The 23,806-nt window shown below is 41.8% G+C and overlaps 1 protein-coding gene across 1 annotated transcript in view; it reads left to right on the forward strand.

Annotated features, from left to right (window-relative positions):
- The window catches only part of BABAM2 (BRISC and BRCA1 A complex member 2), a 185,016-nt gene that overhangs the window by 14,859 nt on the left and 146,351 nt on the right, over positions 1–23,806 (forward strand). The window contains exons 4-6 of the mRNA XM_066611634.1: positions 7,119–7,213; positions 20,610–20,804; positions 22,886–22,960. Of these exons, the coding sequence (XP_066467731.1) occupies positions 7,119–7,213; positions 20,610–20,804; positions 22,886–22,960 (365 nt within the window). The remainder of the gene's footprint in view (positions 1–7,118; positions 7,214–20,609; positions 20,805–22,885; positions 22,961–23,806) is intronic.

The following is a 23,806-nucleotide window of genomic DNA, read 5'->3' on the forward strand; positions in this document are numbered from 1 at the left end:
CCCATCCTGGGGCATTCCATATACAAATGCTTTTATGTGAATGCCCGAAGTCTCCGAGCAAAGATAGGGGAACTGGAATGTCTGGTAACAAGGGAAAACATTGACATAGTGGGCATAACGGAAACCTGGTGGAATGCGGAGAATCAGTGGGATACCGCAATCCCAGGCTATAAACTCTACAAGAGGGACCGGGAGGGGCAGGTTGGAGGTGGGGTGGCCATTTACGTTAAGGAAGGGATAGAATCCAGCAAAGTAGAGCTTGAAGGTGGGTTCGACTCCACCATAGAATCTCTGTGGGTTAAATTACCAGGCCTCAGGAGTGATGTAATTTTGTGGTAATTTGAGGTAATTTAATTACCAGGCCTCAGGAGCCGCTTGGAGGCAGGCTGTGCAGCATGGCCTTTCCCAGTTTGAAGAGACACTTTGCCAACAGTCTGAGGCTAAGAGGCAAAGAAGGAAGGCCCATAGCCAGGGAGACAGACCAGGGACAGACTGCACTTGCTCCCGGTGTGGAAGGGATTGTCACTCCCAGATTGGCCTTTTCAGCCACACTAGACGCTGTGCCAGAACCACCTTTCAGAGCGCGATACCATAGTCTTTCGAGACTGAAGGTTGCCAATACTAGGTACTATCGTCCTCCAGACCAGAAACCGGAAGGGGACCTTGAAATGAGGAAACAGATCAGGGAGGTGAAAAGGAGGGACAGAGTTGCAATCATGGGGGACTTCAATTATCCTCATATAGAGTGGGTCAATTTGTGTTCTGGTCACGAAAAGGACACTGGATTCCTTGACATGCTAAATGACTGTGGCTTAGAGCAGCTAGTCATGGAGCCCACCAGAGGACAGGTGACTCTGGATTTAATATTGTGCGATACTCAGGACCTGGTTAGAGATGTAAACGTTACTGAGCCATTGGGGAACAATAATCATGCTGTGATCTGTTTCGACATGCACATCGGGGGAAGAATACCAGGCAAATCTGTCACAAAAACCCGTGGACATTATATATCTGGACTTTCAGAAGGCGTTCGACATGGTCCCTCACCAAAGGCTACTGAAAAAACTCCACAGTCAGGGAATTAGAGGGCAGGTCCTCTCATGGATTGAGACCTGGTTGAAGACCAGGAAACAGAGAGTGGGTGTCAATGGGCAATTTTCACAGTGGAGAGAAGTGAAAAGTGGTGTGCTCCAAGGATCTGTCCTGGGACCAGTGCTCTTCAGCCTCTTCATAAATGACCTGGAGACAGGGTTGAGCAGTGAGGTGGCGAAGTTTACAGATGACACCAAACTTTTCCGAGTGGTGAAGACCAGAAGTGATTGTGAGGAGCTCCAGAAGGATCTCTCCAAACTTGCAGAATGGGCAGCAAAATGGCAGATGAGTTTCAATGTCATTAAGTGTAAAGTCATGCACATTGGGGCAAAAAATCAAAACTTCACATATAGGCTAATGGGTTCTGAGCTGTGTGTGACAGATCAGGAGAGAAATCTTGGGGTGGTGGTGGGCAAGTCGATGAAAGTGTCGACCCAATGTGCGGCGGCAGTAAAGAAGGCCATTTCTATGCTTGGGATCATTAGAAAAGGTATTGAGAACAAAACAGCTAATATTATAATGCCGTTGTACAAATTGATGGTAAGGCCACACCTGGAATATTGTGTCCAGTTCTGGTCACCGCATCTCAAAAAAGACATAGTGGAAATGGAAAAGGTGCAAAAGAGAGCAACTAAGATGATTACTGGGCTGGGGCACCTTCCTTATGAGGAAAGGCTACGGCGTTTGGGCCTCTTCAACCTAGAAAAGAGACGCCTGAGGGGGGACATGATTGAGACATACAAAATTATGCATGGGAAGGATAAAGTGGATAGAGAGATGCTCTTTACACTCTCACATAACACCAGAACCAGGGGACATCCACGAAAGTTGAGTGTTGGGAAAGTTAGGACAGGCAGAAGAAAATATTTCTTTACTCAGGGTGTGGTTAGTCTGTGGAACTCCTTGCCACAGGATGTGGTGACGGCATCTGGCCTGAATGCCTTTAAAAGGGAATTGGATAAGTTTGTGGAGGAAAAATCCTTTACGGGTTACAAGCCATGATATGTATGTGCAACCTCCTGATTTTAGAAATGGGCTATGTCAGATGCAAGGGAGGGCACCAGGATGCAGGTCTCTTGTTATCTGGTGTGCTCCCTGGGGCATTTGGTGGGGCCGCTGTGAGATTCAGGAAGGTGGACTAGATGGGCCTATGGCCTGATCCAGTGGGGCTGTACTTATGTTCTTATGTTCTTATATCATTTCATATTTATTTAAAGGGGTATGGTTTTTCTGTATATTAAATCTTTTATAGAAGTTTTGCTTTAACCTGAGTTTAAATAATAAAATTACCGTATTTTTCGCTCCATTAGACGCACCTGACCATAAGAGGCACCTAGTTTTTAGAGGAGGAAAACAGGATCCTGCGGGTGTCGCCTGGGTGGGCGAAGCCTCGTGTGGTCCCAGCAGCTGCGGAGCCGGGCAGCGGCAGGTGAAGGGCGACTCGTGTGCAGAGCTGCTGCGGAGGGAGGGATCCTTGCCCCGCGTGGGAGAAGCGCTGCCTCCTCCCAACAGCCCTGCGAGGTGGGACGGCGGAGCGGCAGCGCCCCAGCCCCCTTCTTCCGGCGGACAGGCAGTGTCCCTCCCCTGGACGCCCGGCCAGCTCCGAGAAAGCCCACCTGGCGCAGGGACCAGGCACGCCTGCGGGAGGAGGCGTGTCGGAGAGCGGGCCGGGCCAGGCCAGGCCGGGCACATGCGCTGCCGCTTGCCCCACAGCCCTGCCGGCGCCCCGGGCGGCAGCACCAGCAGCGGCTCCGCGGTGGTAGCCCCTCCACAGCGAAGCCGCAAAAATTGCCAAGCAGCGGGGAAGTTCCGCGGCTCGGCGCGCTGCCTGACGGGCACTCCTGCCCGGGCGCCACCGGTCTTACCTGGGCGAGGGGCGGGCGGGCACTCCGGCCTCGGTGGCAGCGCATCTCCTGGCGGCGGCGGCTCCCAGCCGAGCCCGGCAGCGGGCGGAGTGAGAGGCGGGTGGGAGGCGAGCTCTCACCGGCGCGAGGGCAGCAGCCAGCCCAGCCCCGGCTTCCCTTTCTGATCTAGCTGCAGGCTTCCCCACGGCATCATTAAGGTCCCCAACGTGCACTCTTTTTTGCAGTATTCGCTCCATAAGACGCACACACTTCCCCCCCCCCACTTTTTGGGGGGGAAAAAGTGCATCTTATGGAGCGAAAAATACGGTATCTTGCTTTGATCTCCGCAACAAATCATGAACAACTAGAGAACTACTAGTGTGGTTTGGGAGACAGCATTTGAAGTTGGGCTGGCAAGAACTGGGTTCAAATCCCCACACACCTTTGGAGTTTTCTGTGTGACTGCTCAATTTCTTTTATCCTAACCTGCCTCATGTCTGGTTAAAATAAGGTCACCTCATGTATGCTGTTGTGAGCATCTTAGAGAAAGGATGAGGATAAACGTATACAAACAATTGTAAAGCAGCATTCAGGGCTTATCCAGTGATGATCTCTGTCAGACCCTTATTATAAGGCACTGAGGACTGAGGCAGCACTGAAAATTGTGTTGGTTTTGGGCACACTATGGTATTGGGTATATCAAGGCTTCCTGATACCATGGAAGTTCACTTTCAGATTCATTTTGTTGGCATGCAGCAAGATAGTTTTTGAATGGGAATCAAGTGAAAGAAGAATGCTAACTGGGTGGCAGGCTGAACAAAATAGAGGTAGATTGAAAAGCATAGAAACACAGAAGTAAAGTGGCTAATAATGGGTAGCAAATGACAAGCGTTAATATTTTGAAGTGTTATAAATTAGAGTGTATAACAGACTTGTGGCTTAGAGAAAAATGTCTGTTGATGAGCAAAGAACATTCATAATGGCCACAAGGGGAAACTGTTACTTTAAGCAAATAGGAGCGAACAGGAACACCAAGCATCCTGTTGGTGTATTTGTGGCTGTTATCTTTCACGAGCAGAATGATTCTATGAAGGAAGGCCACAAAATGTCGCAATAGGAACATTTTGAAGTGCCCATGGTGTTAACTTCAGAGGATGATGCTGTGCATGAGCCCAAGTGCCTGCTTCCGTTGTGGCTACTGCTACATCCTCTTTGTAACTGACCCGGGTGGTTTTTTTGCAGATCATCAATCCTAACAGCTGTCATGCTGCAAATTCAGGTGTTTTGGTGCATTAATCAGTTTGGAAGTTTAGCTGGATGGTTGGTCTGTCTCTCCATAATATTTAGAACAGTTGTCTTTTTCTCTCCCCTTAAGTCAGCAGGAAAACTGAATGTGCAGCATTTGGCTTGTTGTCTAGCAGCACATCTTCTTGTATTGAACACTCAACTTGTAGTGAACACTAGTTCACGGTGTTCCTTAATTATTTAAAACACCCTTGACTTTCAAATGCACTGGTTTTATATATATACATATTTTTTAAATGGCATGCTTTATTTTTCTTTCTGCAGGGTGCTCAATGTGGGTTATGGAAATCAGTAAAAATAATCACTAGAACGTTTTATTTTGGCATCTTGACTCTTTGCTGTAATATCACTTGAGTTCCATCAAATATTAATTTTGCTAAGACTTTATCATTCCTCAGTATTCTTCATAATGTCATAGAGTTGGAAAAAAACATTTTGAGTCATATAACTAAAGAAAGTGTTTCTTGCATTCAAATTGCTCTTTTATCAAACATTTTTGTTGTAAGATGTTTTGAGAGCACAGAAAACATTTGTTTGGCTTTGCATGTTTGTGTATTAAATGGAACAAAAAAAAGATTTAACTTCTAAGTTAAAATGTTCAGGTGTTGTCAGATAAGCGGTTATATTTTCCATGCTCAGGTCATCTTATTCGGAATATTAATTCGGAGTCTAATAGTCTGACCAGTTTATTTTGTTCCTTTAGAAAGGCAATTAATCTTAGAATATTTAAGGGAAGATGTTTTCCGAGAGCAGATTTACAGGTATTCTCACAAGCGAACTCTTGGCCTTGCAGGTTGCTGAGTTGAAATTTCTGCTCACATATTTGACAATGCACAATAGCACTATAGAAGTGGTTTGCCAAGCATTTTGAACAAATCTAAGTGTAATGCAGCCAAAAACAGAAGTACTCTTAGTTAGGGGGGCTTACCTACAGCAATAAGGATTCAACCTGTTTTGAGAAACTTGAGAAATCAGTTTTGTGGTTTGGGAGCACTAGTGTACCAAGCTTTGCTCCTGAATTTTCAGCAGCCGACACCAGGGATGCACTATAGAGAATACTTTTTAAACATGAGTAACTTGTGCACGTGGAATAAATCTGTTGTGTGTGCCAGTAACAAGTGCATTGACTTATGGCACAATGGCATAATAAATGGATGAAAGCCAAGTTAAACATGCAGTAATAGGCAGCATTTATTATGGGTTACAATGCAATTATTGTATATAATTGGGAGAGAATAAAAAATAAAATGTAAGTTCACAGCAATTGCTCACATCACTAAACCCTAAGTATCTGTGGTTTCTTGGTAGAATGAAAGAGAGGGGAAATTTGTACAAGGAAAGGGGGATACATGATGTTGCAAATGGAGAAAGTGAGAGAGTTGGAGCAGCACATAAGGAAATCAGGAGGGTTACCTGGGGGAATATGGGTTGATGAATTGGGGGGGGGGTTGCCGTTGTGGGAGGGAAAGAAGTGGAGGTTGGAGAAAGGAAAAAGTGGGAAATCACCAAGTTTCTAGCACGGTGTAAGATTGTGACTTCTGGCCCAATCCTGTTTCAGATGTCCCAGATAGCTTATAGCCAGACAAGCAGGCAGGGAGCCTGCAGGCTAGAAGGGAGACTAAGAGCGAACAGGAAGCAGGAAGTTAATGTTTGTTTTTGGCTTCCCTTTATATACAAACAACTAATTTACAAAAAACTAATTTTAAAAACAAAATAGGATGTAGTAAAAGATACTGTAAGACAGTATTTCCCAAACATTTTAGCATTGGAACCCACTTTCAAAAATGACAGTGTCGCAACCCAGTAGGCAAAGAAATACCAATTAATTACTAATCAAGATCCTGTGCTTCCAAGGCTGCTAGAGACCCTATATGTAAGTATTGTGTAGTATTGTGCTAGACTGTCCCCAGAAGTGGAGTTCTAGGACGGTTCCCCCAAATCTTTACAGTCATTCCAGGGTAACCAAAAGGCTGAACTGGAGAGGAAGATTTGCAATCAGGGACTTCCAGGTCAGACAGAAGGCTGAAACTGGATTCATGTCTGATCTATGGCATAGCAATTGCTAGAGAAAACCAGAAAGCTTGACATTTAATTTGGGAGTATGAAGATTACCTCATACCAGCTAACAATTTTCTTCTGCAAACTAGGCACGGATGTTTGCAAAGTGTTTTTTAAAAATGTTTCAGAAACTTTTTGCAACCCACCAAAAATTGGCTCGCCATGCACTGGTGGGTCCTGACCCACTGTTTGGGAAACAGTGCTGTAGAATTAAGCCCAGTTACTTAACCCCCCTTCCATTTCTCCCAAAAGCTTTTTGGGAAAAAGCAATGTTTACCTACTGATGGGAAAGGAGGAAAAGGGTTCGCCAAGACTCACTTGGGAAGGAGTTCCAGTAAACCGGTGCAACCCAATGAACAGATGCTGCTTCTGGGTGTGCCAGTGGTAGAACATGAAGCTGGATCTCCTGAGTATGTGGACAGGAGCAGACAATCCTTCAGGTACCGTATTCTGGGTTCATTCTCTGTAGGGCTTTGTAAATCAAAACCAGCTTAGAAACTCCTTGGTAGTCAGTATGAATGTTTCCACAGGGCTGTTATATAGGTTCCAGCAGTCACATTCTGAACCAACTACAATTTCTGAACAGCTTTCAGAGGCAACCATGTGTATATACATTTCATATAAAATTGTCAGATTCCTGATGATGCATCTTTATATTAAAACAGTACTTTGTGGAATTATTAATGACATTATCTGGGCTGAGATTCAATAAACTTTTGAGAGAAGTGTAATTTGTAGATAAGTTCTATTAGAAAAAAAATTTTATTTACTTTTTTCCATGGTGACAATGAAGATATTTTCCTTGTTTGCTTGTTTTAGGGGATATAATTTTTAATGCCCATTATCCAGAACTGCCTCCTGACTTTATTTTTGGAGAAGATGCGGAATTCCTGCCTGATCCCTCTGCCTTACATGTAAGTATAGTCTTGTGCAATAGTTGTCACATGTTGGCTTACTTGCATGTTCAACCCTGGCCCCAGCATTTCTGGAATGAAAGTGCATCAGTTCACCACTTTGCTGGCTTCAAGAAGACCTTTAAGGTTGTCTGTTTCAACAGACATTTATTAGTGGAATGGAGTTTATTACGAGTATTTGTTTCTCTAATTGTTAGTGGATATGTTGATACTGGATTTTATGTGCTTGGGGTTGTGTGTATGTGTGTTTGCATTTTGCTAAATATCTGATTATATGGTTTTAATTAGCAAGCTTTTTATTTGGACCAGTAGGCAGTAAATGGAACTAATAATAATAAAAGAAGTTGGGCAAAATCGAAATCTGCAAAGCCTGGAGAGACATTTTCATCTTGTATTTTCACATTTCTTTTAGCGCATACACATTATCTCCCTCGCTGATTATTTCTGTGTCAGTTAAATGCAGATTTCTTTAAAATACTTGAAGCTAGAAATGTTGACCAGCTTATACTAAATAGTACTTGGCATCCTTCAGTCTTGGAAGACTATGGTATCACGCTCTGAATAGTGGTTCTGGAACAGAGTGTCCTCTCCAGTGCATGAAGCCTGGGTAAAGTAGATATGGAGGATAGACTGTTACCCATGCAGCAAATCCCCCCTCTCCATGTCGCTGAAATGGTCCAATGGAAAAGCAGAAGCCAATATGGTTGGTTCCAGCGGCGTTGCAGGAGTTGCCAGAACGTGACTGTGTTCAGCCATGAACTGCCTCAGGGACTCCAGCTCCGGCTTTTGCCTCGAGGTTGACTCCTGAAGCCTCTTCCATAACTGGATGTAGCCACAAGGCAGTGGAGGTTTGGGATCAGAGTTTCCCTTCTCTCAGATGAGCTGCCTTCCCAGGCTAACGAGTCCCATCTACCTGGTGGCTGTTTAGTTGCCTCTTACGACAAGTACAGCCAGACTGAGAGCCTATTCTTATCCCCAGTCCCCAGGGGATTCGTTTTTATGTGGTTTTTTTGGAGTAGCTTCTAATGCTTTTATGTATTGTATGGTAGCTCAAGGGAAGAAACTAGCCAAAGTATGTCCAAGGTTATAACCATGGGGTAAGATTTGTCAGCCTATCCTCCTCAAGGACATTCCAGGTCCTTCCTTGAATATTAAGCTTACTGGTCTAGTTTTGCATCTATGAAGATGTAAGAAAAAATGTGCAGAAAAAATTATGTCTAGTTGCTCACTAACAGCTAAATGTGCTCCTGTCTTCCTCCCTTCTGGGTAATGAATGCAAAGGCACTTGCATAATAGTCCAAGCACTTATTTTTAACTTTATAAAAGTTAATTTTATTTTTAACACTATTAAATTAAAATTGTTGTGTATGAATTCTTTTTCCACCTTAGGGAAGCACCTCCCTATAACATAATCAGTTCCCAGCCAGACATTTTAGACTGACTTTATTAAATACTGTTTGGACTTTAGACGGTTATATGTCATAGTACAGAACATGGTTTTGGCTAGGCTGAGTTTTGGCAAAGATCTGATGTGAATACCTTGAAGCATGGAAACCAAGTGGGGGTGTACTTTGGGCTCCATCATGTTGGGCAAGGCTGTGAAAACTGAAGAGTTAAGAGATCATGCTGTAATACAAACAGGAACATGCTTTGGGGAAAGGAGGGTATCCAAGCCAACTTCTGAAGATGGATTTTGTTAATTGTCAGTGTGATGATAATATAATGTGCTGAAAACAGGAGCCAAAATTTGGCCTCCTTTCTGTGAAGCACAAAATGGTTCATCCCTGCCTTGAGGAACTGATTTTGCTACCCTATGTGGCTTAAATTGGTTTGAGGGATGAAAAAGCTATTATGTTCCCAAGAAATACTGGTGTGTAAGAAGAAGGAATAGAATAACCTCTTACCAACAGAAGTTCAATTTGATAACCAACTGCTGTATTTTTAATGATGATCAAGGGAGACGTAGTGTCTGCCCTCATTTGGTTCTTCTTGTGACAGATTAAGGTTCCAGTGATATGATTTCTCTAAAATGAGGATTTTGGAGATCCTTTAAACAAACTGTTTTTTAAGAAACTGAACAAAATAATTTAGAGTTCTCTACTGTTACAACTGAACAACAACAACAAAAAACTTGCAAAAGCTTCTACTATTTTTTCTTCCCTACTTTACCATAAAAACCACTCCCACCCAAACAACCCATTTTGTCCTTGCCTCTGTTCTAAATGCAACCATGAATTTGGTTGCCTAAGAAAATTAACCCCTTGAAGTTCCAATATATTTGTATTGGCAACCTTCAGTCTCGAAAGACTATGGTATCGCGCTCTGAAAGGTGATTCTGGCACAGCGTCTAGTGTGGCTGAAAAGGCCAATCTGGGAGTGACAATCCCTTCCACACCGGGAGCAAGAGCAGTCTGTCCCTGGTCTGTCTCCCTGGCTATGGGCCTTCCTTCTTTGCCTCTTTGCCTCAGACTGCTGGCCAAGTGTCTCTTCAAACTGGGAAAGGCCATGCTGCACAGCCTGCCTCCAAGCGGACCGCTCAGAGGCCAGGGTTTCCCACTTGTTGAGGTCCATCCCTAAGGCCTTCAGATCCCTCTTGCAGATGTCCTTGTATCGCAGCTGTGGTCTACCTGTAGGGCGCTTTCCTTGCACAAGTTCTCCATAGAGGAGATCCTTTGCTGTTGTGCTATATGTGTTCAGGAATTAGATTGGCAAATTTAGAATTTAAAAAAAAGGAATTGGACTGCAAATCAATAAGTGTCACGATCAGTTATCTTGTTTTTGTTGTAGAAAATGCAGACTGAAGGAATGTTTTTATATAAAACCTGTGTCTGGAAGCACTGAAGAACTGCAGCCAGTCAGTATAGACAATACTGAGCAACATGGATCAGTAATCTGACTAAGTTTGAGTCAACTTGCTGTGTATACCTGTGTTGTTTAGCTAATCCTCTCATTACAATATGTTGGATGTTTTGAGACCCCAACAGCCTTGCTGGTTGAAACTAAACAGGTCTGGTCAGCATCAGAATGGGAGACCATTGGGGAATCCTATGTACACCAATCTGAATTCCATAACGCATTGTTTCTCAAACTATTGGTTGGGACCCACTAGGTGGGTTGCGAGCCAATTTCAGGTAGGTCCCCATTCATTTCAATATTTTATTTTTAATATATCAGACTTGATGCTGCATGTGACTGCATTGGGGAAATGTTACAGAGCTGTACTTTTAACAGGCTACTCTGTATATGCTATTAACATTGACAGTAAATGGGTCTTTCTCCTGGGTAAGGGTGGGTAGGATTGCAGCCTAGGATTGTCAAAAATTTCCTGTGTGATGACATAACTTTCAGTCATGACATCACTTCTGGTGGGTCATGACAGATTCTCATTCTAAAAAGTGGGTCCCAATGCTAAAAGCTTGAGAATCACTGCAGACTGGATGGATATAAATGTCATAAATAGGAATGTTTCTATTGGCATTTGTGTTGCAAGATGTGCTTGTACTTTTTGATACGTTATGAAACATCATCATAGTTAAAAGAGAACATTAGTCATTGTGCTACATTTGAAGCCAATGATGGGTGACCCCCCCCAGCCCATATAATTCATTATGGGCGCAATCCTAACCCCTCGTGTCAGTGCTTTTCAGCACTGGCATTGCGGTGCCAATGGGACATGTGCTGCATCCTGCAGTTGGGTGTCCCTCATGGAGGCCTCCTCAAAGTAAGGGAATGTTTGTTCCCTTACCTCAGAGCTGCATTGCCCTTATGTTAGTGCTGGAAAGCACTGACATAAGGGGTTAGGATTGCACCCTATATTTGTTAATTTTTCAAGTTGGCATAGGAATGTTTGTTTTGTGGGGTGATTAATCGCCTTGGAAAGAGTCGATTCTGGAGATTAGGAAAAAATATTTATATTCCAGACTATCTCATGTAGATACTCTTAAATGGTTGAAATATTAGTTTAATTGCAAATAAATCCTTATTAGTCGAGCATGGACAGAAATTTCAGGTTTGTATAACTTCATCTCCTATGTAATACTAGAACTTGAAATTGCTGATTAAAAGTGATTAACAGTGGATTCGGACAGACTGAATAAAAGGGTGTTTCACACAGTGCACAATTACTGAAATCACTGCCATGAAATTGTGCTGTTGTTTTTAAGAATATGTACACACAGATACTTTTTTTTTAAAAAAAGGTGACAAAGCAAAATAAGCAATTGGTTCCCTTTCCCAAAGGGTCCTCAATCTAAAAGGATGCAGAAGAATCATGAGTAAGCAGCTAATAGGAAACATAGTATCCTAGGGTGAATAGAGACCTTTGCTCAACTTCTGCTACATCTAACAGGAATACTGCTTTAAAAAAGGTCTCCTAGCCCAGTTTCTGTTTTATACTCAAGTAGTAAAATAGCTTATTGACACCTCCAATTTAATCTTTAGAAGAGTTACAGGTAATTATTAAATTTTTAGATGTCCGCCATCACCATGACTTAACTATTCCCCCAAACTCCACAACTTTTGTGTGTGTGTGTGTGTGGGGGGGGGGGGGGAGGGGGAGGGGGAGGGGGAGAGCAACTGTTCCTGTGCACTCCAGCGCAGTATCTTTCTAAGGTCTATGTGCTCAGATTCTTCTGCATCTTTTTAGATTGTGAGCCCTTTTGGGACAGAGAGCCATTTAGTTATTTGATTTTGTCTGTAAACCGCTGAACTTTTTTGTTGAAAAGCCTTATATAAATACTGTTAATAACAACTGTAATTTATTTTAAGTAAGCTGTGAATCCCTATACTTTTGGTTTCCAAGCTGTGAGCCATGGCTCCCCAGGAAATTGTGGAGACCAGACAAGGGAGCCGCAATCCCTGCGAAAAACCCACTGCCTTATACAGTGCATGGGATTGTAACCGTAATGGGGAGCTGCAGCCAATGGCCCTGTAGGTCAGGGGAGCCGCCAATTGAAAAAGTTTGGGAACCACTGCCTTATACTAAAACACTAAATGAAGACTCTGATAGACAGTGGGTAGCTTTCTCTGCATCTAAGTCACTTAAACCACCTTATTTTCAACCCTAAAGTATGCAGAAACATTTCTGAAGGTGTTTTCCATCATAGAAATTTGTGATTAAGTATTCAGCTGTTGCAAGATGGGCCAGCTCTGCACTTGTGAATTATCTACTTGCTTCTTCTGTTCTTCCACCCGATCATGCTTCTGCTGTCAACTCTCAGCTCTAGTTCTAAGCATAGGTAGATGTGTGGTTTGAGGGGGAGCTGTGAGAGTGGAGTGGCAGGCCCTGCACCAAGCTGTAAAGCACCCAAAGCTTGCCCTCATGCATACAGCGTTTGTTGCTGTAAACCAACACCATATCCATTGTCTGTGTATTTTAGTAATATTTAGCAAAATTTTAGTATAATACTCCCAAAACGAAAAAAATGTAGACTTTTATTTTGACTCCAAGAATATAAGGAGGCTGACTGAATATATATGCTGTCTTTCTTATAGGAATTTCAAGGAAAGAGTAAGAGGAAGGCAGCAGTTTGTTCGTTTTCTAGAAGTACATTTTGTAAATTGAAATATACCTTCTGCCTGCCTCCTCGTTTCTTCCTCATTTGTCTATGACAAATTTTTAAATTAACAAATCTGCGTCCTTTAGGTTCAGATTACTGGAGCATAATCATTTTTCTGGGGAGAAAGTCACTAATTGCTTGTGAATAGAGAAGTAGAAGTCTTAATTTGCCTGATTAGTTGACGTCAGTTAGGAAGTATTAGGTCTAGTAATCTTTTCAAAATGTTTCGCCTAACAACTTCTGTTCCTTGTGGAATAGCAGCATAGTTCATGTGGGGATCCCTTAAAAGATTTTTCTGTGCAGTGATTTCTGACATTTCATAATTAAAGAAAGACACAAATCACTGGCGTCGCTACAGGGGGCGAGGGGTGCGGGCCACACCAGGTGACGCGCCAGGGGCGGTGACACGCCCTGGGGGGAAGACGCGCTAACATTGCGGGGTTGGGAGCAACCGCGTCATGCCATACACCCTTGGATGTGGAATGGCCAGCGGAATGCAGGGCAAGAAGTTATCTATTTTGCACTTGTGAAGCCAGGTGGGTCTTTGTATTGATATGCTTGAAATAGAAGAACTTTCAACTGGGCACTGGGGAGGGCTGGAAATCTCACTGACTCTTTTAGAGGGGTTGTTATTGCAGGCAGATCACACAGTAAGCCCCAATGACCACTATGGGACTTTCTTCAGAATAGACATGCATAGGATTGGGCTCACAGGCTTCAATCCTACCCATACTTTCCTAAGAGTAAGCCCCATTGACCACTATGGGACTTACTTCTGAGTAGACATGCATAGGCTTGGGCTCACAGGCGGCAATTCTACCCACACTTTCCTGAGAGTAAGCCCCATTGACCACAATAGTACTTACTTCAGAGTAGATTCACTTGGTGGAACAGGACTGGCTCCCCCTTATGTAATTATTTTATTTTAATTCAATTATTTATAATTATTTATTTTAATTACTTGATGATGTCACTTCTGGCCATGACATCACTTCCAATGGGTCCTCGACAGATTGTCATTCTAAAAAGTGGGTCCCAGTGCTAAAAGTTTGAGAACTGCTGCAATAAGGTGTTAGTAAGTTGACACGGGGTGTGTGTGTGAGACTATACAAGTTTTCAAAATCTTCTGATGCCACTGACACAAATAAAAATGCTCTTAAGAGTCTAATTGTGAAACTTTTCTCAGTTATGACTTGTGACTTAATTGTGAAGTGCATGAGGCACACTTAGCACTTCTGGTTGGGGTATTAAGACTATTTCTGATAAGGAAAAGTAGAAGAGGGCACATTTTGAGGTCACAATTTGAATCTTAAATAGTTTCAGGGTCATTTTGTAAGTTAGGTCGAACTTGAGTCAGCCTCAGGGTTGGGTAATCTGGGCTGTCTGATGAGTGTGCCTGTATAATGCAAGTGTTCATAAACACTTGTCATGTGTGAAAGCGACACACATTTTTAGATGTACACTGGAGCTTTCTTCTGTGTACAGTAAAGCATGTAATGTATGCACAGACCTGAGGGTTCTTTTCTGGTGGGCACAGTGAAAGTGAGTGACACTGAGGACATGCAACTGAAAAGGTTATTGAATACATAGAAAACGGGACAGCTTTCAGATAATTAACCTTCATTGTTAGCTTTGGTTGCATGGCATTGGAAGATATTATAAGAGTGCTTCAGAGTAAAATGTTTAAACAGAGCATCACTTTAAATTAGTCAAGTCTCTCTTGTACTTGCATATTGAGTTTGTGTCATGCTTATGATTAAATCAGTGAAGAAAGCTCTGCATAAATTTAAGCTTATTAACTGCTATCAAGGGCTTGACGTCTTGTGGTTTCTGACATTTATTTTCTTTGACAATTATTACACTTAATTTCCTCCCCCTAAAAATATGAAAAAGTACACTAAATGAAGATCTTGCTGTTTTCTGTAGTGCAGCCAGGAAAAACAGTAGCAAGCTGTCTTCTTCAAAGTCACGTTCCTGGAAGATATTTCAGCAACCTGGATGCTTAAGCACATTCTTAAGAAAAACAAGTTCATTTAATTAAATGCTATTTGCTTATTTTCTTATTGATAGGACAAAATTACATCTTATACCGACTTTTTCCTAGTTGCTGGAAACTGGTCCTGCTACACACATGAAGGAGATGATGTGCATTGTTTTGTCAGAAATATAGTTATTGTCCTGAAAGTTGAGATTTAGCCAGCCCTTCAAAGTCTGTGAATCAAAGCTGAATGTTGGGATTGGTGACCAGCTGGCCACTGATCATGCTGAGATAGCTGTCCGCAGTCCCTCTAAAGTAATTTGTTTCAGGATTGCAACTACGTTTCATCAGGCGCAATTGCACAACAGCCCAATCCTTTTGGGGCTCTACACTAGCAGAATGCGTGTTCTGCCAACATAAACTGCGTAGTGTCAGTTGTGAAAGGCGATCTGGCAGCATGTGAAGTCATGCTCTGCAGGAGTGCCGATGGAGAGGCCACAGCAGCTTCTCACATGCTGGCAGATTGTCACAGGCCCACCAATGAAGGTAGGCTGGTGGGGGGAAGGTGGAGAGGGGGAATGGGACAGAGGGAGGGGTCAACAAGGTGGAGGCAGGGCAGGATTGATTAGCTCTGGGAAGGAGGTGAGTTTGGCAACAGCGGCAGCTGCCAAATCCTAGTCCCCTTCCTGGACCTAATCCTGGGGCATGGGTCCACGGGGACCTGCACCAGCTATTTCACTAGCACAGATCTGAGTAGAACCCTCTGCACCATAAAGTCTTACTCCCAGGTAAGAGAATAAATATTCCCTTACTCAGAGCATACATCAGCAACCGCCCCCCTGCAGGATGCATTGTAGCCATTTTGGTGTAATACTGACGCCATTTTATACTGACGCCATAACAGAATAGTGTTCTCTCACTTTGATATTGTTTGTACTAATAGCAACTAATAGGTGTGCCATTTTCCTTTCTTGCTTTGAGTTGCTTTACGTTGTGGGAAGGAAACAGATAGCGAGATATTATTTCAGTATATCTGATGTCTTTCACTAAACCTTTGAAGTTGAATAGGTTAGAAATAAAAATTAAAACATGCAGAAATACAGCCTCTCTCCTCACTATACAGTGAATGATACAAACGGTCATTGCATAAATGTGGAACCTGTCAACTTTTTTGTTTTGTATGACTGTAGAAAGCTTTTATGGCATAAGTGGATTTCACTGTATCTGGAAAACTAAAAATGAGTGGGATAATGCTCTCATTTCCACAGTCGATTGGAAATAAATTTCATTGTGTTGGTTAACTCTAGGTAATATGCTTAGACCTAGGTGATATCTGTTGGCTATGTTTTATAGAGCAGAAGGGGATGCCAGCTTCTAAATGAAGTGTATGGTTGTGTGTGTACCTGGACTCCCATAAAGCTGAGTAAAAAAGGAGCTCTTGCTTCTGAGTTGACTATCACATAGCACCACAATGAAGCTTAAAAGGGAACCTGCCGCCTGCACCAAATACTCTATGGCACGAAGAACTCTCTGATCAACAGTCTTAGTTCACCTATATTTTTACTGTACTTTCTCATACAAATTATATCGAGAAAATGGATTAAGACTTGCCACGTTGCACTTTCTTCCTTGTTCACTTTTTTAAAAAGGCAATATGCATTTTAAAAAATGCTGTTGCTTTTGAGCCATTCTTAATCCAGCATTCTGTGTTCTTCTGCATGACAACGCCTTCCTAAACAACTTTACTAGCCACCAGAACCCACCGTCTTTTTCCTGAAGGGAAAAAAGGCACCCAGTCTTTTCGATAGTAAGATAAATCATCATTCTGTTACTTTTGAATGAATTACTCCTGTTGAAAAGTAGTACAGGGGGATCCTGTATTCGCAGTTTCTGTATCCACGGTTTCAGTTAATTGTGGATGTGGGTGGACCTGCCTGCACCCTCCAAAGGCAAGGGGAGATGTGCCCCCCTTGCATCTGGAGGATCTTCTGAGCCCTGCAGAGATGCCCGCATCCACCCACAGGCCTCAGAATGACTATTATGAGTGAAACAATGTCACTTCCAGTTTTTTGGCAAAACCAAAAGTGACATTTATATGCCTTTCAAAGGCGTTATGAGGGCTGGGGAAGCCTCACTACGGGAGGCATACCTGATATAAATATTCTTAATAATAATAACAATAAGAAATTTTACAGGGTAATAGTGTGAAAGAAAAGATGGAATAACATTTAATACAATGTAACAGGAAGAAGTTGTTTTCTATGACTGAGTTTCCGGTCTTTAAAATCTGACGACTGGAAAGATTGCTTAAGAAATGCTACCTAAAGTTTTTCCCAGTTTGTGAATTTACTGATCACTGTGAATGTATGAAGAGGGGTGAACCTGTGTGTGTGTGTGTGTGTGTGTGTGTGTGTGTGTGTACCGCCCCCACACAGATATTAACTTCCAAATTCAAGTAAATGGTTTGCTTCCTGGAGTCTTACCCACTTGAAAGTGTGTGGTAAAGACAGCAAAACTGTCTTGAGTCATTCTGCTATGAAATATGCCAGCAAAGGAGGTAGTCATCTGTAGGAAACTTCTGCCAGTGTATGTTGCCATATTTGTGGTACTGCACAATCAGCTAGATGCTATTTCTCTGTCATTAAGTTATATCTAGTAGCTAAACTGGCCAGCTGGCCAGCCAGTAGCACTGGTGTTTACTCGTCTAGCCAGAAAAATGACATTGGGACAATAATTTTTTTTCTTTTTTCCTTAAATATTTGTTCCTCCTATGAACTGTACAGCAAGTGCAATAGTGTAATTGAAAGTATACATTGTAGAGATGCTTTTGTTTGGCTAGTGTAAGGGAAGGAGTGTGTGCGGCTCATATCCCTGATGAGCAGAATTTGTATTGTATGCAGAGATGGTGGGGAGCATGTTGAGGGAGCCGTAATAATGCAGAGGACATGAGCAAGAATAATGCCTTTTGTGATACAAGCATAAACATAGACAGAGAGATTCTTTTAGGATCCTGCTTTAGGAACATGAAACTCAGTTCTGATGATTTCCAAATTAACAGAGATAATACGTGCACCAGGGTTACTTTATTCTTAATTCAGACAGAAATCCTGTTATTAGGCCCACTTCCACCATTATATAAAGCAATCTTAGATGTGGAAGCAGTGCTAACTTTGGACAGTAATGGTTGTTTTTTTTAATGTAGCTGCCATTCAACTAAAATGGTGCATCATCCCATCTGATCGTCATGAAAACTGTAATTCTCCTCAAACGGTATGCACCAAAATTGACAAGATGCATTCAGAAGAGTGCTCTATATCCAGGGTCTGTCAGGTTGGGACCACACCTGTCAGAGGCTCACATGTCTGAGCTGACCTCTCAATAAAGGTGGCAGTGGGAGCACCCAATCCAACATAGGAAGGACAGACAGGGTGCTCAGTGCAGGGCTGTGCCTCAGAGCCCTCAGCAACCCATTGCTGGCACTATTCTATGTAAAGGGATGATTAAAATTTTAATGAAGTAACAAACATTTTCAAAATGAGCATCTTTTTATAAAATACTTTTTTTTCTAATTTTAACTGTTTCAGCCATTGAACTGCATTCTTTTAGTCTGGCAGAGGTCTGTTGAAATCTGCTTATAAGGTTGCACTTCATTTTTATTTATCTTTTCAGTGGCTCTTCTGTTGTGACTTGCTACATTAAAACAAGCAAACAGAAAACACCACTTTAGCTGACTTTGAAATGAAGTAGTCCTTTGGTGAAAACATTGTATTTCAAAAATGGATCTGTTAGGGTGGAGAAGTAATTTTAAACTTGGTTGTGATGCAACATTTTTTTCAGCTTCTTGTTGACAGGAAAAAGTATTCCATCTGAACAAAACAAATGGCCATTTCCTCTTTCTGCTCCTTTTTTGTTTGTGTGCACTGGCATGAAGGCGGTGTCCTCTGTTCAGTGGTGCTTGGAGGAAGGCAATCCCATGACCAAAACTGTTGATCTGTAGTGTAAAATGTTGATCTTTTTGTTTAGCATAATACAGTATTAATGATGAAACACAACAGAAAAATGTAGGTGGGAAGGAATTCCTGTTCCTCACTAAGGTGACATCGGTCTGTACTGATTTGTTCCAACCTTCAACTTTCTGGAAAGGCTGTTTGCCCAAACCTTGTGTAAAGGAAATGCAAGCTGCGCAGAGTGGCCTTTCTTGATTTCTGACCTTGTGACGCAAGATTTATTTTCTCAAGGACATGCTGTACTTTAGAGTATCTTTTTAAATCAGATAAACTGGATAGCAACACTTTCGATCACTTAATCTTTATAAAATCTTCATGGATTGGGTAGCCACTGTAGTTCAATTAGCTGTTGTGTCATAATGCGTGGCAGAGATTACAAGCCTGATAGCAAGAGAGCTTGCTTGAAGACACATCTAACATGCTCACATGGGGGGAATTCATTATGTGTGCAGGGATTGAGTCCACTGATCCATGGTACAACTCAGTGTATTGTCATGAAATATAGGTGCAAAAAGGTACAAGTTTTGTTGTGAGGATAAATGTGCAACTGAGGGAGGGGGAAATAAAAAAGACAAAGCATGGCACACAGTGTACCACACATACACACAGAGTTATACTCACTGGTTTAACAGTTCATAAGTACTGGAAGGAATGGGGGTAACCAATCATTAATAACTGTGAGCAGTAACACTGTGACCCAGCTTTTTGTAGACAAAATCTCCATCATCGAGGCTTTTATGAGGTGAGCTCATCCTGAGCCATTGGGGGAGGTGATGGGTCATCACTGGTGGAGATGGTTATCCTCTGTTGTGCAGTACCCAGAGAAGGGTACAGCATGAAACTTCTTGAATGCTTGGGAAGCATGTACTTCAAATTGTGATTCAATTTGCGTACAGCACGTGAACTAATTTCTTATGAAACTGATGGGGGAAACTAAACTTGAAGGCTCTTCTTTGTGACCTGTCATGCAAGGTTTATTCACAAACCAACCAGCAAATAGGGGTAGGGTTGCTCCAAGATACCAAAGTTGGTCTTTAATCCAAAGACTTGTTGGACCTGATGCTGTCTTGCCATCAACCCAACCCAGAATATCAGGAGGTTAGTCTGGGTCATGCTCGCCTGACATGTTAGTACCATGTGCATGTGTGTATAAATGTGTCAGCCAACATTTTAGCCACTGAACCATTTGAGACATCTCTGGATATCTTTTATGAATAAGGATACTTAGATCTGAGATGTACATACTTAGATGAAGCACAAAATGTGTGGACAGATATAGGAAAGGGTAGTCCTTCAGGTATCCAGTTCCTGAGCCATAGTAACAACAGGCATGCTAAATTGGCTCAGAAGCATAATGGCAACCAGTGCAGTTGGTAAGAGTAATGGGATCAGGCTAATGGGCGCTTGATAGGGCTTGGGCTGCCGCATTCTGTACTAGTTGAAGCTCCTGGAATGTTTTCAAGGGCAGTCCAAACGCTGCACATTGCAGTAATCAAAACATGATGTGATGGAGGCATGGAGTAACCAGATCTGCTTTCTTTAAAAACTTCAAATGTGGCAGCACAATCTCTCTTGTTTGCTTTCTACCTTCCCATTAAAGGATATGGAGGCTGAGCTTAAATAGTAAAATAGTTAAAATAGATTAAATAGTAAAATAAATAAATAAAAACCATAAAACTTTGCCATGAGTGTGTGCACCAAATTTTGTTCTGATAGCTGGAAGTTTGAGTTCTTAGAGTTGGATTACAAGTTTGTATTATAGACAAGGCGTCAGGTTGCTTGGCCAGTAAAAAAAAAAACAACTTTGTTATTCCTGTATTGATTAACTGGGTCCCTGTCTTTTAATTGCACAGAACTTGGCCGCATGGAATCCTTCAAACCCCGAATGCCTCCTGCTGGTTGTGAAAGAACTCGTGCAACAATATCACCAGTTCCAATGCAGCAGATTACGTGAGAGCTCTCGCCTCATGTTTGAGTATCAAACATTACTTGAAGAACCTCGGTATGGAGATAATATGGAAATTTATGCTGGCAAAAAGAACAACTGGGTAAGCTGCTGCAAGTGTACAAGCAAAATAATGCTTCTGTAGATCATTTTGCTATAGTAACTATATAATAGTCATTGCTTTGGAAGGTTATTTACATCGTGTGTATTTTTCTTGTAATAAAAGACATGTCCTCAGTTTCCCTTCCTTGTTCCACCCCATGTTTATTGCTGTGTACTTCTTGTTATGTCACCTTACTTGAACTTAGATTTCCAAATACGCAACTATCCAGAACTGTTGTGTTGGTGTTCAAGGGCCATTGCATGCCATATCATCACATATACAAGCTGGGGGGCAGGAAGGGAAAACAATAGACTTAAATTTTGGGCATAGGCTTAAATTTTGCTCTCTGATCTCAAATGTTTTGGCGCTTGACTCTAGGGTAGGAGTCAGTAACTGGAGGTTCCTGGGCCAAAGTGAGCCCTGTTCTGTTGAAGCTTAACTGTGAATTTGTTTGCTTCATTGAGCAATCTTTTTTGAAGGGTTCCCTTGTCAATTTTCATGTTGCCTAATATTGCTGCATGTTTGGCAAAAATATTATTTCAGTTGCTTAAATGGGGGCTAAGAATTTTAGTGTGCTGGGCTGAAGTTTTCACAGCCTTTCCCGTCAATATTGGGAATTGCTAGATGAAACTAAAAGTTATTTATTTGACTTGGGATCAGAATACTTGACAGGCCGTCTCCCTCCACATGAATCTACCCGTGCTCTGAGACCTCCTGGGGAGGCTCTCCTGCATATCTTGCTGCCATCTGAGATGTGTGCCCAGTTAGGAGCAGGTGAGAGCGCCTTCTCTACAGGATCGCCCTCCCTATAGAACTCCCTCCCCTGGAAAGTTTGTTTGGCACTTGCTCTCTCTCACTGTTTCAGAGAAGGCCTTTTTCAGTTTTTTTCAATTATGTTTGTTTTAATTTCCTGTGCTACAACAATTTGCGTTTAAAAAAAAGTTAAAAGACTTTTGATTTTGATGATTTTGTAACTTTTGGCTGTATTTTATTGTATTATGTTATATTTTACTTTCGTCATAAGCTGCCATGGATTACCAGAGAAAGGATATGGATCTTTTAAAACAAATACATAAAAATATTCAGTGCGCTGCCTCCATTTGTAACCTGACAGGTGCTCCTGGATAGTTCACAAAAGTAACAGTATGGCACTAACCATTGTTTCACCTTGGAATTTAGCAGAGAGATGCTGCTTCTGAACATGGAGCTTTCCTGTGTGCTGTTTTATCCATTGATAGACCTGTTCTTCATTTGTTTAAGCCATCTAAGAATACAGTCAACGGCACAGCTTGCAGGAAAGAGCTTCTAAATAACTGTATAACTGATGACAACAGATATACAGGATCCTTAATGAAGTGCTTCCCATTGCTTCATGGAGAAAATGCAGTTTTGCTCAGGTATTGGTACCTGTGCTAATGCAGTGTACCTTAGGAACTGGAAGCTGATAGATGCATTTGGCAGCAATTTCTTCCTGTTGCAATAGTGGTTTATGGCAATGCAGTGAAAGCAGAAATGGATGCAGAATTGCATCTGTATAGTTCTGACTCACCTCATTTCTCCCCTACCTAGTTTTCTACACTGGGATGTCCACATGCAGAAAATCTAGTGACAAAGCTTGAACCTGTGAATGCTGTGAGTTGGCATTAGGCGACAAGAATACAAATGGGTTGTTGAGCTGTGGGATGCTGTCATGCCATATATTTATCATTGGTTTTTTGGTTGTTCAGAGGGTTCCATTTGGAATAGCATAAAAAGGCAACTGCTGCCAATCAGTTGAGAAATTGGAAAAAAAAAAAAAAGCGTTCATATATAACTATCAGTATAAAGTGGAGGGTCCAGCCTAGTCTAATCTGGTTGTTTGTTGCTGTTCTGAATACCCCTTCTGCATAGACTACTCCACTGTCTTGTTAATATACTCTTGTGTGCCTGTTTGTTTAAACTGTAAATGTTTACTCTGCTAGAGTCATGACTCAAGTGTCATTGTACTGTATTAAATTGTGAACTTCCAGCTTATAATTCTACTATTGCTTATGCTTCTCAGTGAAATGATTTGCTGTAACTCTTTTTTTCTTTCTTGGCAGACTGGGGAATTTTCTGCTCGTTTTTTACTGAAATTGCCTGTGGACTTCAGCAACATCCCCACTTACCTTCTCAAGGTAAAAATAGCTATTGATAGCCAACTTACTTTGTAGAACAATTTGAATGGTTGAAGGTGTTCAGTTGCTTAATTTTCTCCAATAATAAATCATAAAGGCCTCTTACAGAGTCAATTCTTTTTAATGATTGTTTGGTTTGTGTTGTAAAACTGCTAGTAGAATTAGTTTTGCTTTCCAGTAATGCTGATGATTTGATGAGGATTCTGAAAATGATTAGCTCCCATCTTCAACCATCTGTTAAAACTTCATTCTACTCTCATTCCTGTAAGTCTTCCTGTCTCTGCTGCCTATTTTTGCACACCTTCTCACATGTGAAATGAAATGAGTTTAATATCAGTTTGATCATTGAGTTTTTCAGCATATAAAAATAGGCTTTCATTAACTTTCAGTATGACATTTTAAGATCTGCTTAGAGTTAAAATCAAGAGAGTCTGGCTAAGGATTTGAAATTTTGCAACTGAGTCAACAAACCAACAGAAGAAAAGGTATACATAATAACTTCCCTATACAGGTCCAACCTTGTTATACACTGAATTTTTATACACGGATTTGACTCAACACGAATGGCCACTGCAAATGAGAAAGAATGTGCTTATCCAAGAAGGGGGGAAAAAATCCATCTCTTTAAAAATCACAGTTTAAAAAAAACTTCTTTTCTTACTGTTGTAGAGAGACAGTTTTCAAGCGATCATTCCATTCTTCAGCTGAGCCAGGCAAAGGCAGGTGGTCCTATGCATTTCTAATTGCTGACTGCCTCTCTACAACAGTAAGAAAAGATGTTTTTAAACCACAATTGTAAAGGAATACACTTCTTAATTTTTAAAAAACTCTTTAATGTAACACATT

This window comes from Tiliqua scincoides, chromosome 1, assembly GCF_035046505.1.
Source record: "Tiliqua scincoides isolate rTilSci1 chromosome 1, rTilSci1.hap2, whole genome shotgun sequence".
In the NCBI taxonomy this organism is placed as follows: Eukaryota; Metazoa; Chordata; class Lepidosauria; order Squamata; family Scincidae; genus Tiliqua; species Tiliqua scincoides.